Below are 19,900 nucleotides of genomic sequence, written 5' to 3' on the forward strand. Positions count from 1 at the left end.
CCATAAACCACGGGAGCGGGTGAGAGAGGCTCTGGCCGTGACCGGGCAAAATTATATTTTCTCGTTCGAATAGTCATTTGGGATGCAGCTTCAGTGTGCAATTGGGCGTTAGGGGTTCAGGTTAGTTCCACTAATAACGGCGAGGCGAAACGCGGACATCTTTGTGAGTTTAAACTTCTAAATTAGTGCGATTTCACATTAGAGTCTGGTTTGAATGGATAGGTTTTTTCTTCGCTCCCCCCCAGAAGAGGGACAATCGGAGGAGCACACGGACTGGAAATATTGCAGGGGAAGTTGTATTTAAAATAATCTCTCGGAGGCGCATGAGTCGCGCTGTTAATTGTTTTATCACTTTTGCTAGCTTCAGCTGGGCTATCTGTGTTTTCCCCGGCTGCAGGTTGTTGTGAGTTGCAATCGCCCCGCACTTCTACGGGGGAAAGCCGGGGTTTCATTCATCGGGCCTTCGTGAAACAGAAGCCCGAGGCCACCGACTATCCTTAACGTTAGCATCCCTTCACCCAGGCGCCGAGATTGGGCGAATAGCGAGCAAATACGTCCGCGTTTCTCTGCCTGCTCCCCCACCGGCCTCCCTTCCTCCATCCCCAGCGCTGACAGCAGACAAGGCCGAGGTCGTCTTAGTGCAGGCCCAGCCTCAAAGGCTCGACCTGTTTACCCCACCTCCGCGTCTTCCGACTCCCCACCAGCCTCTGCCCGCGGAACCACCATCAGACCGGCCCGAGGGAGAGAAAGAGACCAGGCATCTTCCCATCCTAACAGCCGCCAACATGAACCACCATCACACGCAGCAGCAGAAAGCCGGCGAGCAGCAGCTCAGCGAGCCCGAGGACATGGAAATGGAGGGTACGTCAAGGCCTCGTGCAAAAATAAAAAGCTCACAATCTTTAGTTTAACATTACAGCCAACTTTATCACATCAAGCACGGTATTTAACTAGTTAACAGTTTATTAGCCATTCCCTCTGTCGCATGTTTTGACCCCAATAGCTTGTTAGCCAGCAGCTAACCGTTACCTCGCTGCATGAGTTTAGCCAGTCAGCAAAAAGTCCATCACTTTTGTTTATTATTTACCTCATCATCTGAGTTATATAGCACTCCTGCGTTGCTATTAGAAACCAAACAGCGGTTGTTTTTTTAAATAATACGGTTTATGTGCTCGTTACGCGAGGTGGATTTTGCTCTATTAGCGTTTGGCTGCCTGCATTAACGTGGCGCAGTCCATCTTTAAGCCTTTCTATCTATCAAACTGTGTCAGATTTTCATCTGATTATGTAAGGAGCCCCTCGGCTACACCTGTAGATCGTGTGGGGAACTTTTGAAAAGCACAACGGGGCAAATGCTCACAGAAGAGCTCAACCGTATTCGCGTGCAGAATGGATAAACGTAAGTCAATAATATATTGTTGTGATTCAAAAGACAGAGACGCGTTTGCCGTTAATGTGATCTGAACAGGGCACTCGCCCACTAACTAGTTCACCATTTAATCTGGCAGTTTACTGTCCTTTCAGAACATCTGCTTGTTTAGACATTTCTGAAACAAGTTGAGGCTTCGTTGAATGGTTTTCATCCATAGTCAGCAAATCCTCGTGTCCCGCCACCGTGTTATTGGCTGTTCAGTGCTAGTGTGGAGTCAAATAAACAGCATCATCGGATGATTGCTGGACAACAGCACCATTTTGAACTATAATTCGCTCCTTAACGACAAACAAGATTACGAGCTTTGCAGGTGATATCTAATCAGTTAAGTTGCACTGAGCATTTACAATGTCTTATCAATGTTACTGTTGTTGTTATTATTGGCTTTGGATGTGATCCGCATATGAAGTTGTGCGGCTCGATTAGGGGGAGTGGATGGCAGTTTTATTCCAAGATGGTGGACTGTATTTTGCACAGATCAGACTCATGAGAGGCCTGCCTGCGTATGTGTTTGTTTATATCTTGGTGACTGGGCTGTCCGCGGCACATGATGGCTCAGCAAAAGAGCCGCGATCCAAGTAATTTACTTGCTCATTAGATAGTCTCGGATGACACTGTTTACCCAGAATAAGAGCTCGGTTTGCGGGTGGAAACGTTAGCAGCTCGGCTAAATGTGTATGGAGGGGGAGGGGGTAACTTAAACGAGAGGATCGAATCAAACGAGTCATTAGTATAGCTTATTATTCTCAGCGACACCCTTATTATTCATAATATGGGGGAGTACCTATGCTGTAAGAGTTAAATTTGGATTTGATATGTTTTAGACGTCGTGCGTCAAGGCCAGCGCGTGGGGATCTGCCGACAGCGCGCGGGGATTTTCTGCTTCTTCATTGTATAACGAGTCATGCTGTGGTACCGCTCGCCATTTTTAATGATTACGGCTTGCTTGTCTGTTTTTTTGGCTCGTGCCCACTCTCGATCGCGTTTATAACTCTTTAAAGGTCCCAGAGCATTGGTGTGTTTTCTTACTCGTTGTATTTTTGGATGCTAAATTTTGCGCTGCGTTTCGGCAAAGTTCTGCAGTGCACGTGTGGGGGCGTATCTGATGCTGCTGTCCAGAGACCCGCACTGAGACCTTTCAACACATGCACATATCACACCGCACGAAGGCCTATGAATGCGCAAATTGAGCGCAAGTTACCACTGTGAAGCATGCAGGTTGGCCTGTTTTTAGTCTCACTCATTCAGGCCTCATTAAACAGCAAAACGTCTGGCTCGCATTGTAACTTATTCTAGCCAAGAACAGCCCACTTATAAACAGAAAGAGAACCTGTTTGTTTTGTCTTTACATGCTGTCATGCGTTAACAGATTTTGTTTTACTTCCCACTTTGAAGTCGTAATTATAAATTTGTTGCATTCAGGTTGTTGGAAAGAATAGGAATTGTGGAGGACAGCATGCTACATTTTTGCCTTTTTATTGGGGAAATCTTAATGAAGCCAAACTTTATTGAATGCATCTTGTCAATATCCAATGGATTTCATACATTGACAACCATTTAAACATTCATGTATTGTATTTATTCATCATGCTATCTAGATAGTTTGCTTTAGGTCAAATTAGGGCTGAGCGATAGGGCAAAATAATAAAATCTTTTTTTTTTCTTTTTTTTTTCCTCCAGAAATATTTTTTTGTTTAACTAGTCAACTTAGTTACTACAATATGATTCAAATAACATTCTCTTTATTAACCATCTGGTTAAGAAAAGTTGTATTCCAAATGCACCACACCTGAAGTGATTAACATGCTGTAAATGTAAAAGAAATTACTTGTTGTTTGTTAAACATCTTTGCAGAAAATATGCATGAAATATGAAGGCAAATGTTGTACAAACTTATCTTAAACGTACTCAGAAATAATATAAGAAATGCTAAATATTTCTTAGCCAAAAAGTCATAGCAATAAATAACAACAGTAATAGGTTATTTTTAACGGCAAATGCTTTGTAAAAACAGAAAATAACAGCACCTTTATGCCTGTCACCATCATGCAAACATGAAATATCAAACATACAGTTGGAGTTGTTTACAGGTTTTTGCATTCCATTGCTCTGTTTTTCCTTTTATGTTTGGTGGACGTGTTTGGCTGTTGCACTCGTTTCTCTTGTCTTTTGCAGCATCTCACCCATGAAATGATCAAGTTAAAAAAAAAAAAAAAACTTGCATTTAATAACTTTTTTTTTTTTTCCATTCCACTGCCTGCATCTTGTTTTTATTTTCAACACAATAACACATTTCTGAGTGAACAGCAATGTATTCTACGTTCATAGGGCGTCACACGAGAGCAGTTAATCAGGCGTGCCATCTTGTGGTCGGATCATTTTCATCTCAACGGTTATCATTGCTGTATTGTCAACATGTCTAATTGTAAAGTTTGCAGCTAACATTTTTATTAAAAATTGCGATTTCTCGATTTAAACAAATTCGAGGCAAAACATTAAATTCAAGTTAATCGGAAAAATCGGTCAGCTCTAGGTCAAATATGCTGCTTTTGCTGTCTCAAATAGATATGTAGCAATATTTGCTGATGAGGGAAGGAGGAGGCAGGAACGGGCAAACAATTAGCATAAAATTTAATCATAAAATAAACAACAAAATGAAAGTAAAGCGGTTGCCCCTCATGGAAGACTTTCACATATAAACATAATAAAACAACAACATAAAGTCCAGGCCTGGTCCTCTCTTGTCTTTCACTGTCTTCACTCCTCCTTTTATTGTTCTGGAGATCCTCCGTGGGACTCGAGACCAGTGTGGCGCGCAGGTGAACACTCACTCCGTTCCCACGGCTCTCGGCCCGGCCCTGCTTGCCACAATATATAATGTGCATCAAATGGTTATTTAGATATGTAGATGTTGTGGGAAAAAAACAAATAAAACTGTAAGTACAGCAATTGTTCTCTCCTCTGCCATGTCTCAAGTTTATGGCCTGCCCAACTCGGAAACTCAGGTATCAATGTTATCTCTGAGTTCTTAGTTGTAAATGTAATTTGAGAGGCCGTTCATATCTTATTTCTGATTAGTAAACTCGTATTTATGAAAATTCTGATAGCATGTGAAGTCCTCCTGGTTAGTTGTGAAGTCATATTTTGATGTCAGGTGCACTCAAATGATCACTTTGATCTGACACAAAAAAATACAAGGTTTTTTTTTTTTTTTTTACTCCTACGAAATGATGAAGAATGTGTTTTTGCTAGGTTTTTATTCAATTTAGGAATGTGCTGTAAAAACAGTTGTTCTATTGTAACTGTACAATACTGTTGTATTTTGCACATGCAACATAGTTTTATTGGAAATGAAAAAACATGTAATTTCATTAATTTTAACAAATCACTATAAACACTACAGCCACTGTATCCAGCATACTTTCTCACCCGCCCCCAACTCAAAAACTCAGGTCTCCCACTCGTAATTACAGCCTTGTGGTGGCGTTCATATGCGTTCAACTCATATGATCTTTCCAACTTGACTTGAATGCACCATCTTTACATTGCTTATTGACTACCTTGAAATGTTAGGAATGCAATTTAAGTCATTTAAAAAGAAGTCTCCAGCAGTGCTTCAATGGAGTCTGATGGTTACAGATGAAAATTTTGCTTTGTCACTGGCAGTTCTCAGTGGTTTTTAATTGTGGTTTGGCAATCTTTTTTTTTTTCTTTTTTTTTAATAAAAACATAAATAATCTCTTTGAGATATGTGATATGAGGAATATATATAAATGGGGAAACATGCAATTTGTTGTTAGAGCTACACATGCTAAATTCTTAGTAATCAATTTTTTTGCTGAAAAATGCTCTTGGGTGCATTTGTACTTGTTGCACAGTGGATCTGAGCAGCACTATAATCAGAGTGAGCTTGCAAAAAATCTCATGGGCTGGTGCTTTTTGCATTAGCATTACAGTTGACAAGGGAATTTCCATTTTGTCTTTTTTTTTTTTTTTTTTTTTAGCTGGGGACCCAGATGATCCTCCAAGAATTCCCCAAAATCCAGTCATCAATGGGAACGTGGCTATGGCTGACGGACACAACAACACAGAGGAGGACATGGAGGATGGTAAGGAACATAATGAAGCTCAGCTCCATGCATGTTAACACTTTTTATTTTTTTAATATCTCAAGTTATGAATGGAAGTAAATTTGCAGCTCTAACTATTTATTACAACATGTCACAACAGACACAAGCTGGCGCTCTGAAGCAACTTTCCGTTTTGTGGTGGAGCGCTTTAGCAGACTGAGTGAGTCTGTGCTCAGCCCACCCTGCTTCGTGAGAAATCTTCCCTGGAAGATCATGGTGATGCCCCGATTTTACCCAGACAGACCTCACCAGAAGAGCGTTGGATTCTTCCTTCAGTGCAATGCTGAGTCAGACTCTACGTAAGCAATCAGTAGAGATTTCACTGATGACCTTGAATTAATGGACTTGTTTGTTCTCCATTTCTCTGTGTAAAGTTAATGAATTTCGCCCTTTTTTTAAAAAATGTTTTATTTAATTGGGAATAGTTCTCCCTCACTTTAAGCAACATTTTGTTTAAGCAAGCCTAATTTAACTAACCAACTGCACATTTGTAGGTCCTGGTCATGCCATGCTCAAGCCATGCTCAAAATAATCAACTACAAAGATGATGAGAAATCCTTCAGCCGCCGCATTAGTCACCTGTTCTTCCATAAGGAAAATGACTGGGGCTTTTCCAACTTCATGTCATGGAGTGTAAGTTAACATATTTTGTGAACGTCTCGGCTGAGCTGGTGTTGTCAGAGTGGAGCAGAGCTAATTAGCTGATGTTAAAGTGATGTCTTTGATTTCAGGATGTGACTGATCCAGAGCGGGGCTTTGTAGAGGATGATAAGGTCACTTTTGAGGTCTACGTTCAAGCTGACGCACCTCACGGTGTGGCGTAAGTCATTTCTTGTGACGTTTCCAATGTTGACAAGCTTTTACAACGATAGCTGATGTCACTGTTTTATTTACAGCTGGGATTCAAAGAAACACACTGGTTACGTGGGGTTGAAGAATCAAGGTGCCACATGTTACATGAACAGCTTACTACAGACTCTCTTCTTCACAAACCAGCTTCGGCGGGTGAGGCGTCTGCCTTTCATTATCACAGACAGAAGGGTTTTTTTTTTTTTTTTTTTTGGTGGGGAATTACAGAATACAATATGTACCACTTAATTAGATGATGTTTGCTTGTGATGTGCATGAGTTAAATCACTATTAAAAACACTAGCCCTACTTTTCAAATTGATTTTCCATTGCCTGCTGTAAGCTCCAACGGAATACAGCCTACTTTCCTACTGCATCCCTCACCTAACAGAAGTAGATGCGTTATGTTGAGGTGATGCAGTGTGTGCTCAGGTGTAGCCAAGTGTGGCAATATTTTGAATCATATTGGTAATGTTTGGTTCTTATTAGTGTCATACATCTCACCAGATGGGGATCCACTTTACAGTGGAAAGAAAATGTGATGCGAACAGAGAAAATTTTGCATATCAGAGCCAGTATCAGTGTGTCCCTGTGTTAGCAGAGCACATTTTCTACAGCAAGACCTGTGATTAGCAGTCAAAAATTTCACCATTGTTTTTATGAATAAGAACATGTAAAATGATAAAAGCATGGTAACTTTTATACACTACCATCCAGGTAGGTGTTGCCAAGATTTTTTTTTTTTTTTTTTATGTTTTCTTACATGTACTTCACATTTATATGGCAGTCTACTTTTCAAATTGATTATGCAAGCTTTGGGTCAGTGGAAGTGTTGTTTTATTTTTTTTATTTTACTTAGGCCTATTTCTTTAAAATTAGTTTTTAATGGCATATTGTTTTCAAATGAAAAGCACAGGTTGATGCTGTGCATCTGTCAGAGAATCTGTTTTGTTTTTACTTTCTAGGCGGTTTATATGATGCCCACTGAGGGAGATGATTCCTCTAAAAGCGTTCCCCTCGCCCTGCAGAGGGTGTTCTATGAGCTCCAGCACAGTGATAAGCCTGTTGGGACAAAGAAGCTGACTAAGTCTTTTGGGTATGTTTTTTGTTTTTTTTTGTTTTGAGTGTTCAGTTTACAAATACAATGAATCAGACACTGACATGTCTGCCTTTTGACATTCTTGAGCCATATGTGAAGTGTGAGTTTCATGTTGTTCCTTGTCATTGTCCTTGAATATGTTTTATACTCAGTTGTTGGTATTCTTTATCATTTTTCTAAGTTACTTGTTGTTCCCAATGGTGGGGAGTTATGGAGTCAAAAATTGCTCTGTTGTTTAGTAAGACCCTCTAAATTGTTGTAAGAAATGTTTTAATAAAGGTGCAGTTTTGCTGACAGATCTTAGACTTAGTCATTGGAACATTTTTGGTTACCAGTGCCATTGTAGAAGAACAGCTTTGTTCATAGTCAGGTGACCATTTATGTGAATCCCCTTTTTCCCGTTCATGTTTATATTTAAAAATGGTCTTTTTTTTTTTTTTTTTTTTTTTTTTTTTTTTTTTTCCCAGATGGGAGACTCTAGACAGTTTCATGCAGCATGATGTACAGGAACTGTGCAGAGTGGTGAGTAGCCATCAGAGATCTCCATGGGTCCCTTTGGGTCATTCTCTTTTAACTTGAACTTGTTGATCAAATGAAGGATTAGTCATGTCAGATTAAATGAGCATGATTTGGGTCCAACCATTTTGCACTTTTGCCAATTCTAGTTGTTGGACAATGTAGAGAACAAGATGAAAGGAACATGTGTGGAGGGTACAATCCCAAAGCTCTTCCGAGGAAAGATGGTGGTAAGTCACCCGGACTCTCTCTGTGGTTTCACTCTACATCTGATTCATTGATTCAGCCTCACCACATTTGGGTGTTTTCTCCATTTCAGTCCTACATCCAGTGCAAGCATGTGGACTATCGGTCAGAAAGAATAGAGGATTACTATGACATTCAGCTCAGCATAAAAGGAAAGAAAAACAGTAAGTGTGGCTTTCTTTGATATTCCGTCTTGCTGTCCTCCCTTCTGGTCTAGGAAGGCAATTCTTGTAATGTGGTCTGTAAATGCATGAATTCTGACATCTTGTTCCAAGGATGTATATTTGATCCAGCAAAATCTGCTAATTCATCTTAGACCGTTTCAGATGCCATTTCAAGAAAAATATTATTGTAGGACTGCACACAATCTCAGATTTGCTTGTGTAGAAGTGTTTTACTAATGCATCTTCTTTGCCCTGCAGTCTTTGAGTCATTCAAGGATTATGTGGCTGTGGAACAGCTGGATGGGGATAATAAATACGATGCAGGCGAGCATGGTCTACAGGTGAGGGGTTTACATACTTTATCACCCATCCATGCTAACCAACCCTAAAAGTGTAGTCACATTTACCTTTGAATTGCAAAATGCAGTCTTCTGTTTTCTTTGAATATGCGAGGCTTCCAATTGATTAGCCGTTATAGGTAAATAAATAGGAAAGTGCCGTAAATGGTAAAATTATTTGTGCTGCAAACCAGTGTTTGATTATGATAAAGTAAAATATGATGAATACCAATTTCCAGCATAATTGGTTTTTGTACAGCTGAAATAACTGGAAGTGGATAACAAATTTTCCCACACAAATTTCACATCGGATTCAAGTATCTTTTAAAGTGACCTGAGTAAGCTTTGCTTGAAGCATCACTACACTATTTACAATGGACAACACTCCTACTTTTTCCTTAAATTTAGCCGAAGTTTTGGTAAAGTGACTGCGCCTTTACTCTGTCCTGTAATATATAACTTGTTGTGGATGATACCAGTTTTAATTTTTGCACCTATTCAACTTGAGTGCTGTTTGTGGTTCATTTGTCTTCTAGGAGGCAGAGAAGGGTGTAAAGTTCCTGACCTTCCCTCCTATCCTGCACCTACAGCTCATGAGGTTCATGTACGACCCTCAGACTGACCAAAATATTAAGATAAATGACAGGTAACAACTTTTGTGTGTGTGTGTCTTGTAGATGTAAAAATGTTTTGCCATTTTGACATTAAACATGTCATTATGAAGACTTCGACAGAACAACTGACATTGATACTCATTACACTTTTGAAATACTTTCTGTGATGTATTGATGAATTTAGCATTGGAATAGAATAAATGCTTGTCCTGCAGAGAGGGAGATTACACTTTTAAAATGTCCTTATGAGAGTGACTCATCTAAATGATGTTTGTCGACTGGAGGGTGCACTTTAAGATGCTCTTCCATAATCTCTCTGCCATACACTCTTGTTCTCTCTCTCTGTGATGATGCTAGAGAAATGGAGGCTGAGCTTGATGTTTTGGTCCGCAGGTTTGAATTCCCAGAGCAATTACCTCTGGATGAGTTTCTGCAGAAGCCAGACGTGAAAGACCCAGCCAACTACATTCTCCACGCCGTGTTGGTGCACAGTGGAGACAACCACGGGGGCCACTACGTCGTCTACCTTAATCCTAAAGGAGACGGCAAAGTGAGTGTCACCGCGCCAATAGTGAGAAACTTTAATTTCAGGGGTCCTTTTTTATTTTTTTGTTTATTGGGTTGGCTTTTTGGGTGGTTTGTGGTTGCATGAAATGTTTTGTGAATTTTAGTCAAGTAAAACTTGAAAGCATTGGAGGGCTCCAGACTGAATTTTGTTTCAGATAGTCTTCCAATTAGTTCTTCACACCATTGCTGCTTGTAGATAAACTATCGTTCAAAAGTTTGGGGATGTTATTTTTTCTTTTCTTCTAAATATTAATACAAGGATGCATAAAATTGATCAAAAGTCACATTAAAGACACCAAATTAAAGACTTTTACATTGTCGCACGATTTGTTGCATTTGAGTCAGTTTTGACCTTAAAGACGTACATAAAAATTAAAATAATAAAAAGGTGTTAATGTAGTGATAGTATGATATTCAATATGGTATAAAGTTACTGATCAGATACAATATGGTTTGAAAAATTAGGTTATGACTGTTTTATAAGCTTACATTCCAAGTATAACTGTTTCCACACAAAAAATTTAGCAGTTCTCAGCTGTTTTCAGTATTGATGATGATAATAATATGAAATGTTTCTTAAACACCAAATCAGCTTATTAGGGTTTTAAGGATCATGGCAAAACTGAATTTTCAGCACCCATTACCGCTTTCCTCAGTGTTACATCACAGTAGTAAATTCCACTTTAAAATGCGTTGAAATAGAAATTAAATAAAAAGGCAATTGTAATATTACAGATTTTACTGTATTTATGAAATGTGGCTATGATCCATAAGAGTGTTTTCAATGTGTTTTCAAAAATTTTTCAATAAATTAATAAAGATTTCAAGAACTTTCTTCAGACTTTGTCATTTTGAGTCTATGGAATGTTTCTTGCGTTTGTCTTAAGGCCTTTGCACACTGAGTCTGAAATTTTCGTATGCGTTTTTTCGTATTCGTAATCCTAAAAAATCGTCACGCACAGAGACCTTGCACACTGAGTCCGATGCGTAAAAATAAATGCGTTGCGAAAAAAATCGCAAAACGATACAAAATGAAGTCTTCAAGCAGTGAGCACGATTTTGTTGTCTCCTCTCTTCTTAAAAAGAGAAAAAGAAAGAGGAAATATTGGGTCCATTCAATTCCGAGATTGCATAGAGAGAAAGGAGAGTTCACCACATCAAGGAGCTGCGTGATTATCCCGAGTGTTTCAAAGTTTACTTCAGGATGTCAGTGCCTCAGTTTGATGCTTTACTACTGCCACAATCTGTCTTTATATTCTGTATCTTTGTATTGCGCACGTTGTTTGTCATTAAGTGCTGCTGTTGTGCTGTAGAAGACGTGGATCAACTTGTCAGATGGCATTCTGGATTTTTGCGTTCGCGTACGGTGGCTCTGAATTGTCAAAACGTATCTCAAAATGCGTGCCATGGATGCGAAAAATGCAGAAAATCGAACCTGATCCGAATATATTTTTGACGGACGAAAGTTTCGGAGGCAGTGTGCGAATTTCGGACTCGTTGTGCAAAGGCCTTTATTGTTGATGTAAAGTAAATTGTGAAGTAAATATATATCAAAATGTGTTTCTGTCAGACCCTTAGCTTCATAGGCAGCGTTCCAACTTAAAGGGATAGTTCACCCAAAAATGAAAATTTGATGTTTATCTGCTTGCCCCCAGCGCATCCAAGATGTAGGTGAATTTGTTTCTTCAGTCGAACGCAAATTATGATTTTTAACTGCAACCGCTGCCGTCTGTCAGTCAAATAATAGCAGTGGATAGGAACTTCAACTATAACAGTAAATAAAACTTGCTAAGACAAATCCAAATTAAACCCTGCGGCTCGTGACGACACATTGATGTCTTAAGACACGAAACGATCGGTTTGTGTGAGAAACCGAACAGTATTTATATCATTTTTTACCTCTAAAACACCACTATGTCCAACTTCGTTCAGCTTCCTGTTAAGCAGATAAACATCAAATTTTCATTTTTGGGTGAACTATCCCTTTAAAGCATGGCAATGCTTCAGTCCTTTCTCCCCTCTTGTCATTTCGTTGTTGTCATTCTCCTCCCTTGTCGTTTCCTCCTGTCCCCCCCAGTGCCACAGTTTTCATGTTAGTCTGGAGCCCTGCATTGTATTTGTTTTTTTGTTTTTTAGGCGTAGTGTTTAGTCTGGTAACAAACATTGTTTTGACTTTGCCATTTTGTTCTTCCCTAAATTCACTCTCACATGCCTTCATAATTTTTGTTCAGACGTAATGTTTGTTTGTTGTTCTTGCAGTGGTGTAAATTTGACGATGATGTCGTTTCTCGGTGCACTAAAGAAGAGGCCATCGAGCACAATTACGGTGGTCACGATGATGACTTGTCAGTGCGTCACTGCACTAACGCTTACATGTTGGTGTACATCAGAGAGTCCAAGCTCAGTGAGTGCCGTGAACATAATTATGCCTGCTGTGATGTTAATTTATGATGTTATCATTTTAGCATGAGGTAATTTTATTCCGCTTGAGTGTGACTAAGTGGCCGGCACCTGTAGATGCTGACAGCAATCCAGCCCATATGAAAACCACCGTGTGTTTAGTTGTGGATCTCAGGGCATGTGTTTGTCATATGTCCATCTGTGCTCATAAGTGCTCTTGTCATGTTCAGGTGAGGTCCTGCAGCCGGTCACAGACATGGATATCCCCCAGCAGCTGGTGGAGAGACTGCAGGAGGAGAAGAGGGTTGAAGCTCAAAAGAGAAAAGAGAGGCAGGAGGCTCACCTTTACATGCAAGTACAGGTATGGAGCCACATTATGTCCAATCAAACCAATCATTCTTGGGAATGCAAATGTGCCTTCTAAATGGAAGACTTATTGGTCCACTTGGTGTGCCTGATAAAACGGGTCACTTCAGTTCATGTTGGCAGAGGCCTTAAGTTTAGATCTTTTTTTTAGAGTTGGATTTGTAAAATAATTATGCTATTTTCAGTTTAACAAATACTGCCATCACTCTGTGTTCCTGTAGATGGTGACAGAAGACCAGTTCTGTGGACATCAGGGCAATGACATGTATGATGAGGAGAAAGTAAAATACACAGTGTTCAAAGTTCTGAAAAGCTCCACTCTGGCTGAGTTTGTCCAGAACCTTTCACAGACCATGGTGAGACTTCACTTGATACAAGTTTATTTAGATAACAAAAGGAATTTAGTATAGTTAAAAAAAAAAAAAAATCAGAGCAACATTCATTCAGAATGAGTTTGCTCAAACAACTTAATTTTTATTGTCCTGAACAGCACTACTTGGTTTAACCAATTTTAACCAATTTTCACACCGCAAAAGCAAAACGATCGCCTTCAGCTAATCTGCGCCTGCACGATAGGTGGCACTGACCGAGGCCCTGTTTACACCTGGTATTAAGATGCGTTTTGGATCGATCGGATCACAAGTGTACGCCATTTCAAGCTCCTCGGATTGCATTCAGTGGAAATTATATTCTGTATAAAGAATATATTGCGTCGCTTAATCGTGCTCAGTGTGAAAGGCCCTTTGTGGTTTTATGACTTATAATGAAGTGAACTCAATCTTAACCTTTTCAAAATCATCCCTTCAAAGCAGTGTCATTTTAGTATCTACAGTTGCAATCAAAATTATTCAACCCCCTTAGCCTGCAAGACATTTTGCTGATGAGAACTAAATTTTATGAAAACAATTCATCAAAGGCATCAGTAAACTATTATACAAAGTTTATTAATACACATTTGAGTGGTTTGAGAATGTAAAGTTGATGAGAAATTAAGAAAATTAAACTGGCTCTAAACATGTGTACAAAATTATTCAACCCCCAAAAGTCAAATTTTGTGCAGAATCCTTTATTCTTTATAACCGCCAATAAACACTGCCTGTAAGTGCTTAGAAGCTTCTGTTGCCTCTACTGCAATCTTGGCCCATTCCTCGTTTGAAAAAGCTTCCAGATCACTTATAGTCTTTGGTTTTTATGTTACCACTGCTTTCTACAAAATTCCCCAAATATTTTCACTGAGATTTTAATCTGAAGACTGTACAGGCCACTCAAGAACATTCTACGACTGGTCCCTGAACCAAGCTTAAGTGGATTTGGATGTGTACTTTGGGACTGCTGCCCAGCAGGAAAGTCCATTGATCATCAAGCTTCAGATGGCATTCTTCTGCTCATAAGCTTTGCCTATTTTGCACCAGACGTACTGTTGATCCGTGGGTCCAAAAAGTTCCAGTTTGGAAGTTCCAGTTCACATCCTTCCATTAAACAAACTTCCACAACTCCACAGGTATATCCAAATGAATTTAAGCATATTCAGGTCATCCTTTTATGTTGTTCTTGGTCAAGAGTGGCATTCGGCAAAGCTTATGAGCAGAAGAACATCATCTCCATGGTCAAACATGAAGGTGGTCCAGTCTTGTTATGTGAGTTCTTTGCTGTTGCAGGAAGTAGAAATCTTTACTGTATGAAGGACATCATGTGTTCTTTGAAGTATCAAGCCATTTTGGCAAAAATGTTGATGCCCTCTGTGCAGACTGAAGCTTGATGATCAATGGGCTTTCTGGCTTTTTACCATTTAAGAAATCGTTCACACGTCAGCCTCAAAAAACTGGTCAATTCTGTGATGTCCTTCATTAAAAATTATCTTTAAACGCTGTGCCATGGTCTTTATTCACATGATTGAATTGTCACACATTGGCACACAGAGCTCAACCCTGAATGCTGAAACCTGATTCATGGTGACAATCAACAAACAGCGTAAAAATGAGCTCTTAACATCACCACACAGCAAATAACTGACAACAGTCAGCAAACAGCAAAAAGATATCCTGCTACAGTAACCACATAATTTATTAATGCTGCAAATGCATTCTGGGAGCTTACAAACCTAAAAATCAGCAACATTGTTAATCTTGAAATGAAACTCCGTTAGGCTAGTTAGGACAACATGTTGTTCAAGCTTGCGTTATGTAGATTCAAATTCTCATTTTGTTGGTACTCTCATTTTCTTAATGTCTGAGGTTAGTTGCATTTCTGTTTTGTCCATGAAGATGGAAGATCTCAATGAATTTCATTTCCTCCAGGGTTTTCCGCAGGACCAGATGAGACTGTGGCCAATGCAGGCCAGAAGCAACGGCACTAAACGGCCAGCCATGTTGGATTATGAAGCAGATTGCAACAAGTCTGTAAGTCTGTGCACTCATATTATTAAAAATCCATATATTTTTAAAGGCATTCTTGTTTCATACTTTTCTCTGTATGAGGATAAAGCTGTACATTTCAATGTCACACACAGATGATCGACTTGAGCGATAACGAGAACCCATGGACAATATTTCTAGAAACTGTAGATCCAGAAATGGCTGCCAGTGGTGCAACGTTACCCAAGTTCGACAAAGACCGTGAGTTTCAATGTGTACATTTGTATTATGAATATACTCAGAACACTAACAATTCAGGCTGTAGGTGTTTCACATTTCTTTTTAATTTAATGAAGAGCAAAACGGCCTACAAAGTTTTCGGTTCTGATCAACTTTTTAACCTTGTTGGTTTTGATTTTCAGATGATGTTATGTTGTTCTTGAAGATGTATGATCCAAAAACCAGAAGCTTAAATTATTGTGGACATATCTACACGCCTATATCCTGTAAAATACGTGAGTAATCAAAGCTGCATATAATAGGATTGTTCTCATGAAGTTTTAGTTGTGAAGATCTAATTAATCAGAATTCAATCCTTTATTACATTTAATCCATTCTAACCCTGACACAAACAGGAGACTTGCTGCCCGTTATGTGTGAAAGAGCAGGGTTTCAGCAGGGAACTAGCCTTATCCTCTATGAGGTAAGACCTGTTGGTTTGAATAATTTATCCATTTTTGTATAGAAAATGCTTAGTAGAAATGTATTAGTAATCAGTAATTGGTATGGTTGATAACAAAAATGATTCATTATCTGTACTGTATTGGTAACACTTTAGCAGGGCTCTGAACCGGTTCAAGGAACGTAAACCGGAAACTAACGAAATTTCGACAGGAACGTAACCAGAAACGGAAACAAAATCAAATGCAATCGTTCTGAACAGAAATGCTTATTTGAAATGGCCATTAACTGGATAATAATGTTATTTTATCGTTCCGTTTAATATTTTGATTTGGCAGTCAACCAATCATGTATTCAAATAGTACAGCCTATGCAAATGTGACGCTGATGCATGCAACGTGAGTGAAATGCCCGCGCTGACGCGCTCAGTATCAGCTGTCAAGTCATTATAGGTTAGGTAAGTCACAATGGCAATGCCCTGGCATTAGTTTTTCAGATGATGCGTCACCAATCGTCAAGCATTATGCCTATAATAAATGAAAATGAAAAACGCTTCTTTGAACAGAGTAAACAATAAAACTATAGGCTACATAACATATAAAAATAAAAAGGAATGTTTAGGCCTATAGGCTACGCAAAATGTATTTCACTTAAATAATTAGGTCTACAGATTAACAAAACGAAAGAATGTGCTGAGTTTTGCTTCATTGTGGCGTACTCCAAAGATATAGGAAAGGAAACTGAGACATTCTGCTTGAACGCGCGGAAGGCGCGGCCGCACTGCTTCTCATTCCTTCCAAAGCGTTTGCGCTCCCGTGGCGTCGGTCATTGCTATGCAACCATGAACTGCGCTCGCCACTTTCAGCAAAGAATAAATTGATTTCTAGCCCTTGCATTACCTTTACTACTAGATATATTTACGGAGATAAGATATAAAAAGCACCCTGTACAGCTATGATCAGCTGTTCGGCTGAGATTGATGTTTTGTTACAGAAAGGCCAAATCTGATCAGTTGGTTCTTGTCACATGGCCTGCGGTGCGCTTGCGGCATTCTGAAAAGTGGAGAGTTTTTCATCTCGATACACCTGGAAAACGCACCACACGTGCATTATGAGCGCGCCTGCCGCGTGGCTACATTTGAAATAACTGACTTGCACGCGGAAAAAAAGAAGCAATATGTGAACGGCCCCACAGAACTTCTGAAAGCAAAGCATCGCAAGCATTTTTTGCTTTTCTGTAAGCATAGCTGTTGCTGTGGCACTGTGGTGAAAGAAAGCCACGACTTTTCTCACGCGACCAAGCAAGAGACTGACACGAGAAACGTTTAAACCTGCTTGCAAGAATCAATGTGTGCGCGAAACACCTACTGAACTAGGGAGCTGATTGAGACACACCCTTAATATGCGGTGACAACCCGGCTTCTCTCACTGCCACCTCTGTGTTGCAGAGTAGGTCACGTCGGCAGCTCAACCAATAAGATTAGACTGCCGTCATATCGTAAAAATATTGGCATCACTCTACCATACATATCGCCATGCATCGCGAAATATCGTACTGCGATATATCGTTACACCCCTAGTATTATTAGAAGTAGTAGTAGGCTATATGCAAAAAAAAAAGTTAAAAAATAACATTATTAACCATTATTTTTTCTAATCAAACAGGAACGTTTCGGAACGTTAATAATACTAAAGGAACACTGGAACAGGACCGTTAAAATACTGATTTTGCTCTGAGTGAAACGATTCTTTTTTTTATTATTATTATTTTATTTTTTTTAGCCCTGACAATAAGGTTTCATTAGTTAACTACATTAGTTAACATTAACTAAGAATGAACAATACATCTACAGCATTAATCAATCTCAGTTAAATCTTAATTTCAACATTTACCAGTACATATTTAAAAACAAATTGTATTTGTTGACATTAATGCACTGTGAACTGCAACAAATGTATTGCTCCTTGTTAGTTCACGTTAATTAATACATTAATGTTAATAAATGAGACCGTATTGTAGTGTTAACACTATATTATTTATTTTTTATTTTTTAAACAGTATAAATAGTTTGTATGCTACAATCAAATTTAGGAATTAAAACATAATAGAACAGCATGAAAATATATGATTTGGTTTAGTACTGTTCAAAAGTGTAGGATCAGTAAGACTATTCATTTGAAAATGAGGGTATAATAATTCATATAATTAATATTATAATGATTAATAAGGATGCATTAAATTAATCAAAAGTGACAATTTATAATATAATACGCTTTTGTTGATGAAAGTTGATGAACTTTCAAAGAAGCCTGAAAAAATGTATGTTTCCACAAAAATATTAAGCAGCACAACTGTTTTGAACATTGATAAATATTTCCTGATCAACAAATCAGCATATTGGAAAAATTTCTGAAGGATCGTGTTACACCGAAAACTGAAAGTCAGTTGTGCTGTTGCAAAAATAAATTACATTTTAAAATATATCAAAAAATATTACATTTTAAATATTTTACAATATTACAGCTTTTACTGTATTTTTGGTCAAATAAATGCAGCCTTGGAGAGAGTACGAGCCCCTAAACTTTTGAGCTGTGGTGTATTTCATGCATTTTAATGGTTAGTATAAATGCATACTGCATAACTAGGAATTGGCTTCAAATAGAGACATAGTTAAAACATGATGCATTCTTTTACAGGAAGTTAAACCGAATTTAACAGAGCGAATACAAGACTATGATGTCTCCCTGGACAAGGCTCTGGATGAGCTTATGGATGGAGACATAATTGTGTTCCAGAAGTAAGTATTCATCATCTTAATTTTTAAGTCATTTTGCACAGGTTTGCAGGGCCTTGAAATTGATTGTTTTATCGTTTCACCACTAGGGATGATCCTGAAAATGAAACCAGTGAGCTGCCTACTGCAAAAGACTACTTCAGAGACTTGTACCACCGTGTGGATGTCATCTTCTGTGACAAGACCATTCACAATGACCCAGGCTTTGTTGTGACACTGTCAAACCGAATGAACTACTTCCAGGTTGTTGTTTTTTTTTAAATGGATCATAGAAAGTGCTAGTAATGCAAGCAACCTCTGAAAAATCTTCTCATCATGATTCATTTAATTTTTAGGTGGCAAAGACTGTTGCGCAGAGGTTAAATACTGACCCCATGCTCCTACAGTTCTTCAAGTCACAGGGGTATGTCTTCTAATTTTCAGTTTAATGTGACAACTACCCCCCGTTTGCATCCATGAACCTGCATGTTTTTTTTATTCTCCTTCCTCTCAGATACAGAGACGGTCCAGGCAACCCACTCAGGCACAACTATGAAGGCACTCTCAGAGACCTACTGCAGTTCTTCAAGCCCCGGCAGCCTAAGAAGCTCTACTACCAGCAGGTGAGAGAGAGGTCTTATCTTCCACTTTGCACTTGGCGCTAGGGAATATGAGATCTTCTAAGCCGTTACGTTCGGGGCATCTGATTTATTCATGGTTTTGCCTCACACAGCTCAAGATGAAGATCACAGACTTTGAGAACAGGAGGAGTTTCAAAGCCATATGGCTCAACAGTATGTTTCGAGAGGAGGTAAGAATGTGCTGCAATAATTCTCCATTGAATATACAATTATACCAGCCAGCCCTACTTATTTACATAATGTACGTTTCCACTATGTTCTGCACGCTCATCAGTGTGAATATTTTATCTCCCTTTGCATTAGGAGATCACACTATACCCTGACAAGCATGGCTGTGTTCGGGACCTACTGGAGGAATGTAAAAAGGCAGTGGAGCTCTCAGACAAAGGCTCAGAGAAGCTGAGGTCTGTGTATTCTCAATTCAGTGAATATTGAAAGCCCTGAATAATGGAAAGTGCAATGTCTGTATCATTATTTTTTATCTGTTCAAAGGCAGCTTTGAGAGGTTTTTAAGGGACTTTCCATGAGTGTTTTAAAGAATTGGCCATAAAACTCTTTTAAATAATTTTTGTGTTTTGCAAATTTCTAGTGATACATTTCTAATTAAAAATATTTGGGGCTTGTAAGATTTTTTTTTTTTTTTTGTTGTTGTTGTTTGAAAGTCTCTTAAACCCAACAAGCATGCATTTATTTAACCAGACGCATTGTCAAACAGTAATGTTGTGAAATA

At 38.8% G+C, this 19,900-nt stretch overlaps 1 protein-coding gene across 5 annotated transcripts in view; it reads left to right on the forward strand.

Annotated features, from left to right (window-relative positions):
- Nucleotides 1-19,900, forward strand: part of usp7 (ubiquitin specific peptidase 7 (herpes virus-associated)) — a 26,665-nt gene continuing 6,765 nt past the window's right edge. The window contains exons 1-26 of one of the 5 annotated variants that reach the window (XM_048202932.1): nt 1-19; nt 5,437-5,541; nt 5,663-5,861; nt 6,057-6,195; nt 6,294-6,382; nt 6,459-6,567; nt 7,377-7,507; nt 7,978-8,032; nt 8,176-8,256; nt 8,346-8,436; nt 8,695-8,777; nt 9,311-9,420; nt 9,782-9,959; nt 12,215-12,359; nt 12,586-12,716; nt 12,943-13,077; nt 15,019-15,120; nt 15,231-15,336; nt 15,498-15,590; nt 15,711-15,778; nt 18,453-18,553; nt 18,640-18,793; nt 18,886-18,953; nt 19,044-19,152; nt 19,263-19,340; nt 19,474-19,574. In XM_048202932.1, coding sequence (XP_048058889.1) covers nt 5,499-5,541; nt 5,663-5,861; nt 6,057-6,195; nt 6,294-6,382; nt 6,459-6,567; nt 7,377-7,507; nt 7,978-8,032; nt 8,176-8,256; nt 8,346-8,436; nt 8,695-8,777; nt 9,311-9,420; nt 9,782-9,959; nt 12,215-12,359; nt 12,586-12,716; nt 12,943-13,077; nt 15,019-15,120; nt 15,231-15,336; nt 15,498-15,590; nt 15,711-15,778; nt 18,453-18,553; nt 18,640-18,793; nt 18,886-18,953; nt 19,044-19,152; nt 19,263-19,340; nt 19,474-19,574 — 2,699 coding nt within the window. In that variant the 5' untranslated portion in view covers nt 1-19; nt 5,437-5,498. Of the gene's footprint in view, nt 20-407; nt 862-1,161; nt 1,400-1,476; nt 1,757-5,436; nt 5,542-5,662; nt 5,862-6,056; nt 6,196-6,293; nt 6,383-6,458; nt 6,568-7,376; nt 7,508-7,977; nt 8,033-8,175; nt 8,257-8,345; nt 8,437-8,694; nt 8,778-9,310; nt 9,421-9,781; nt 9,960-12,214; nt 12,360-12,585; nt 12,717-12,942; nt 13,078-15,018; nt 15,121-15,230; nt 15,337-15,497; nt 15,591-15,710; nt 15,779-18,452; nt 18,554-18,639; nt 18,794-18,885; nt 18,954-19,043; nt 19,153-19,262; nt 19,341-19,473; nt 19,575-19,900 lie in introns of those variants that run through there. The other 4 variants (XM_048202941.1, XM_048202907.1, XM_048202915.1 and 1 more) reach the window with 4 other exon arrangements.

This window comes from Megalobrama amblycephala, linkage group LG1 (genome assembly GCF_018812025.1).
Source record: "Megalobrama amblycephala isolate DHTTF-2021 linkage group LG1, ASM1881202v1, whole genome shotgun sequence".
Lineage (NCBI taxonomy): Eukaryota > Metazoa > Chordata > Actinopteri > Cypriniformes > Xenocyprididae > Megalobrama > Megalobrama amblycephala.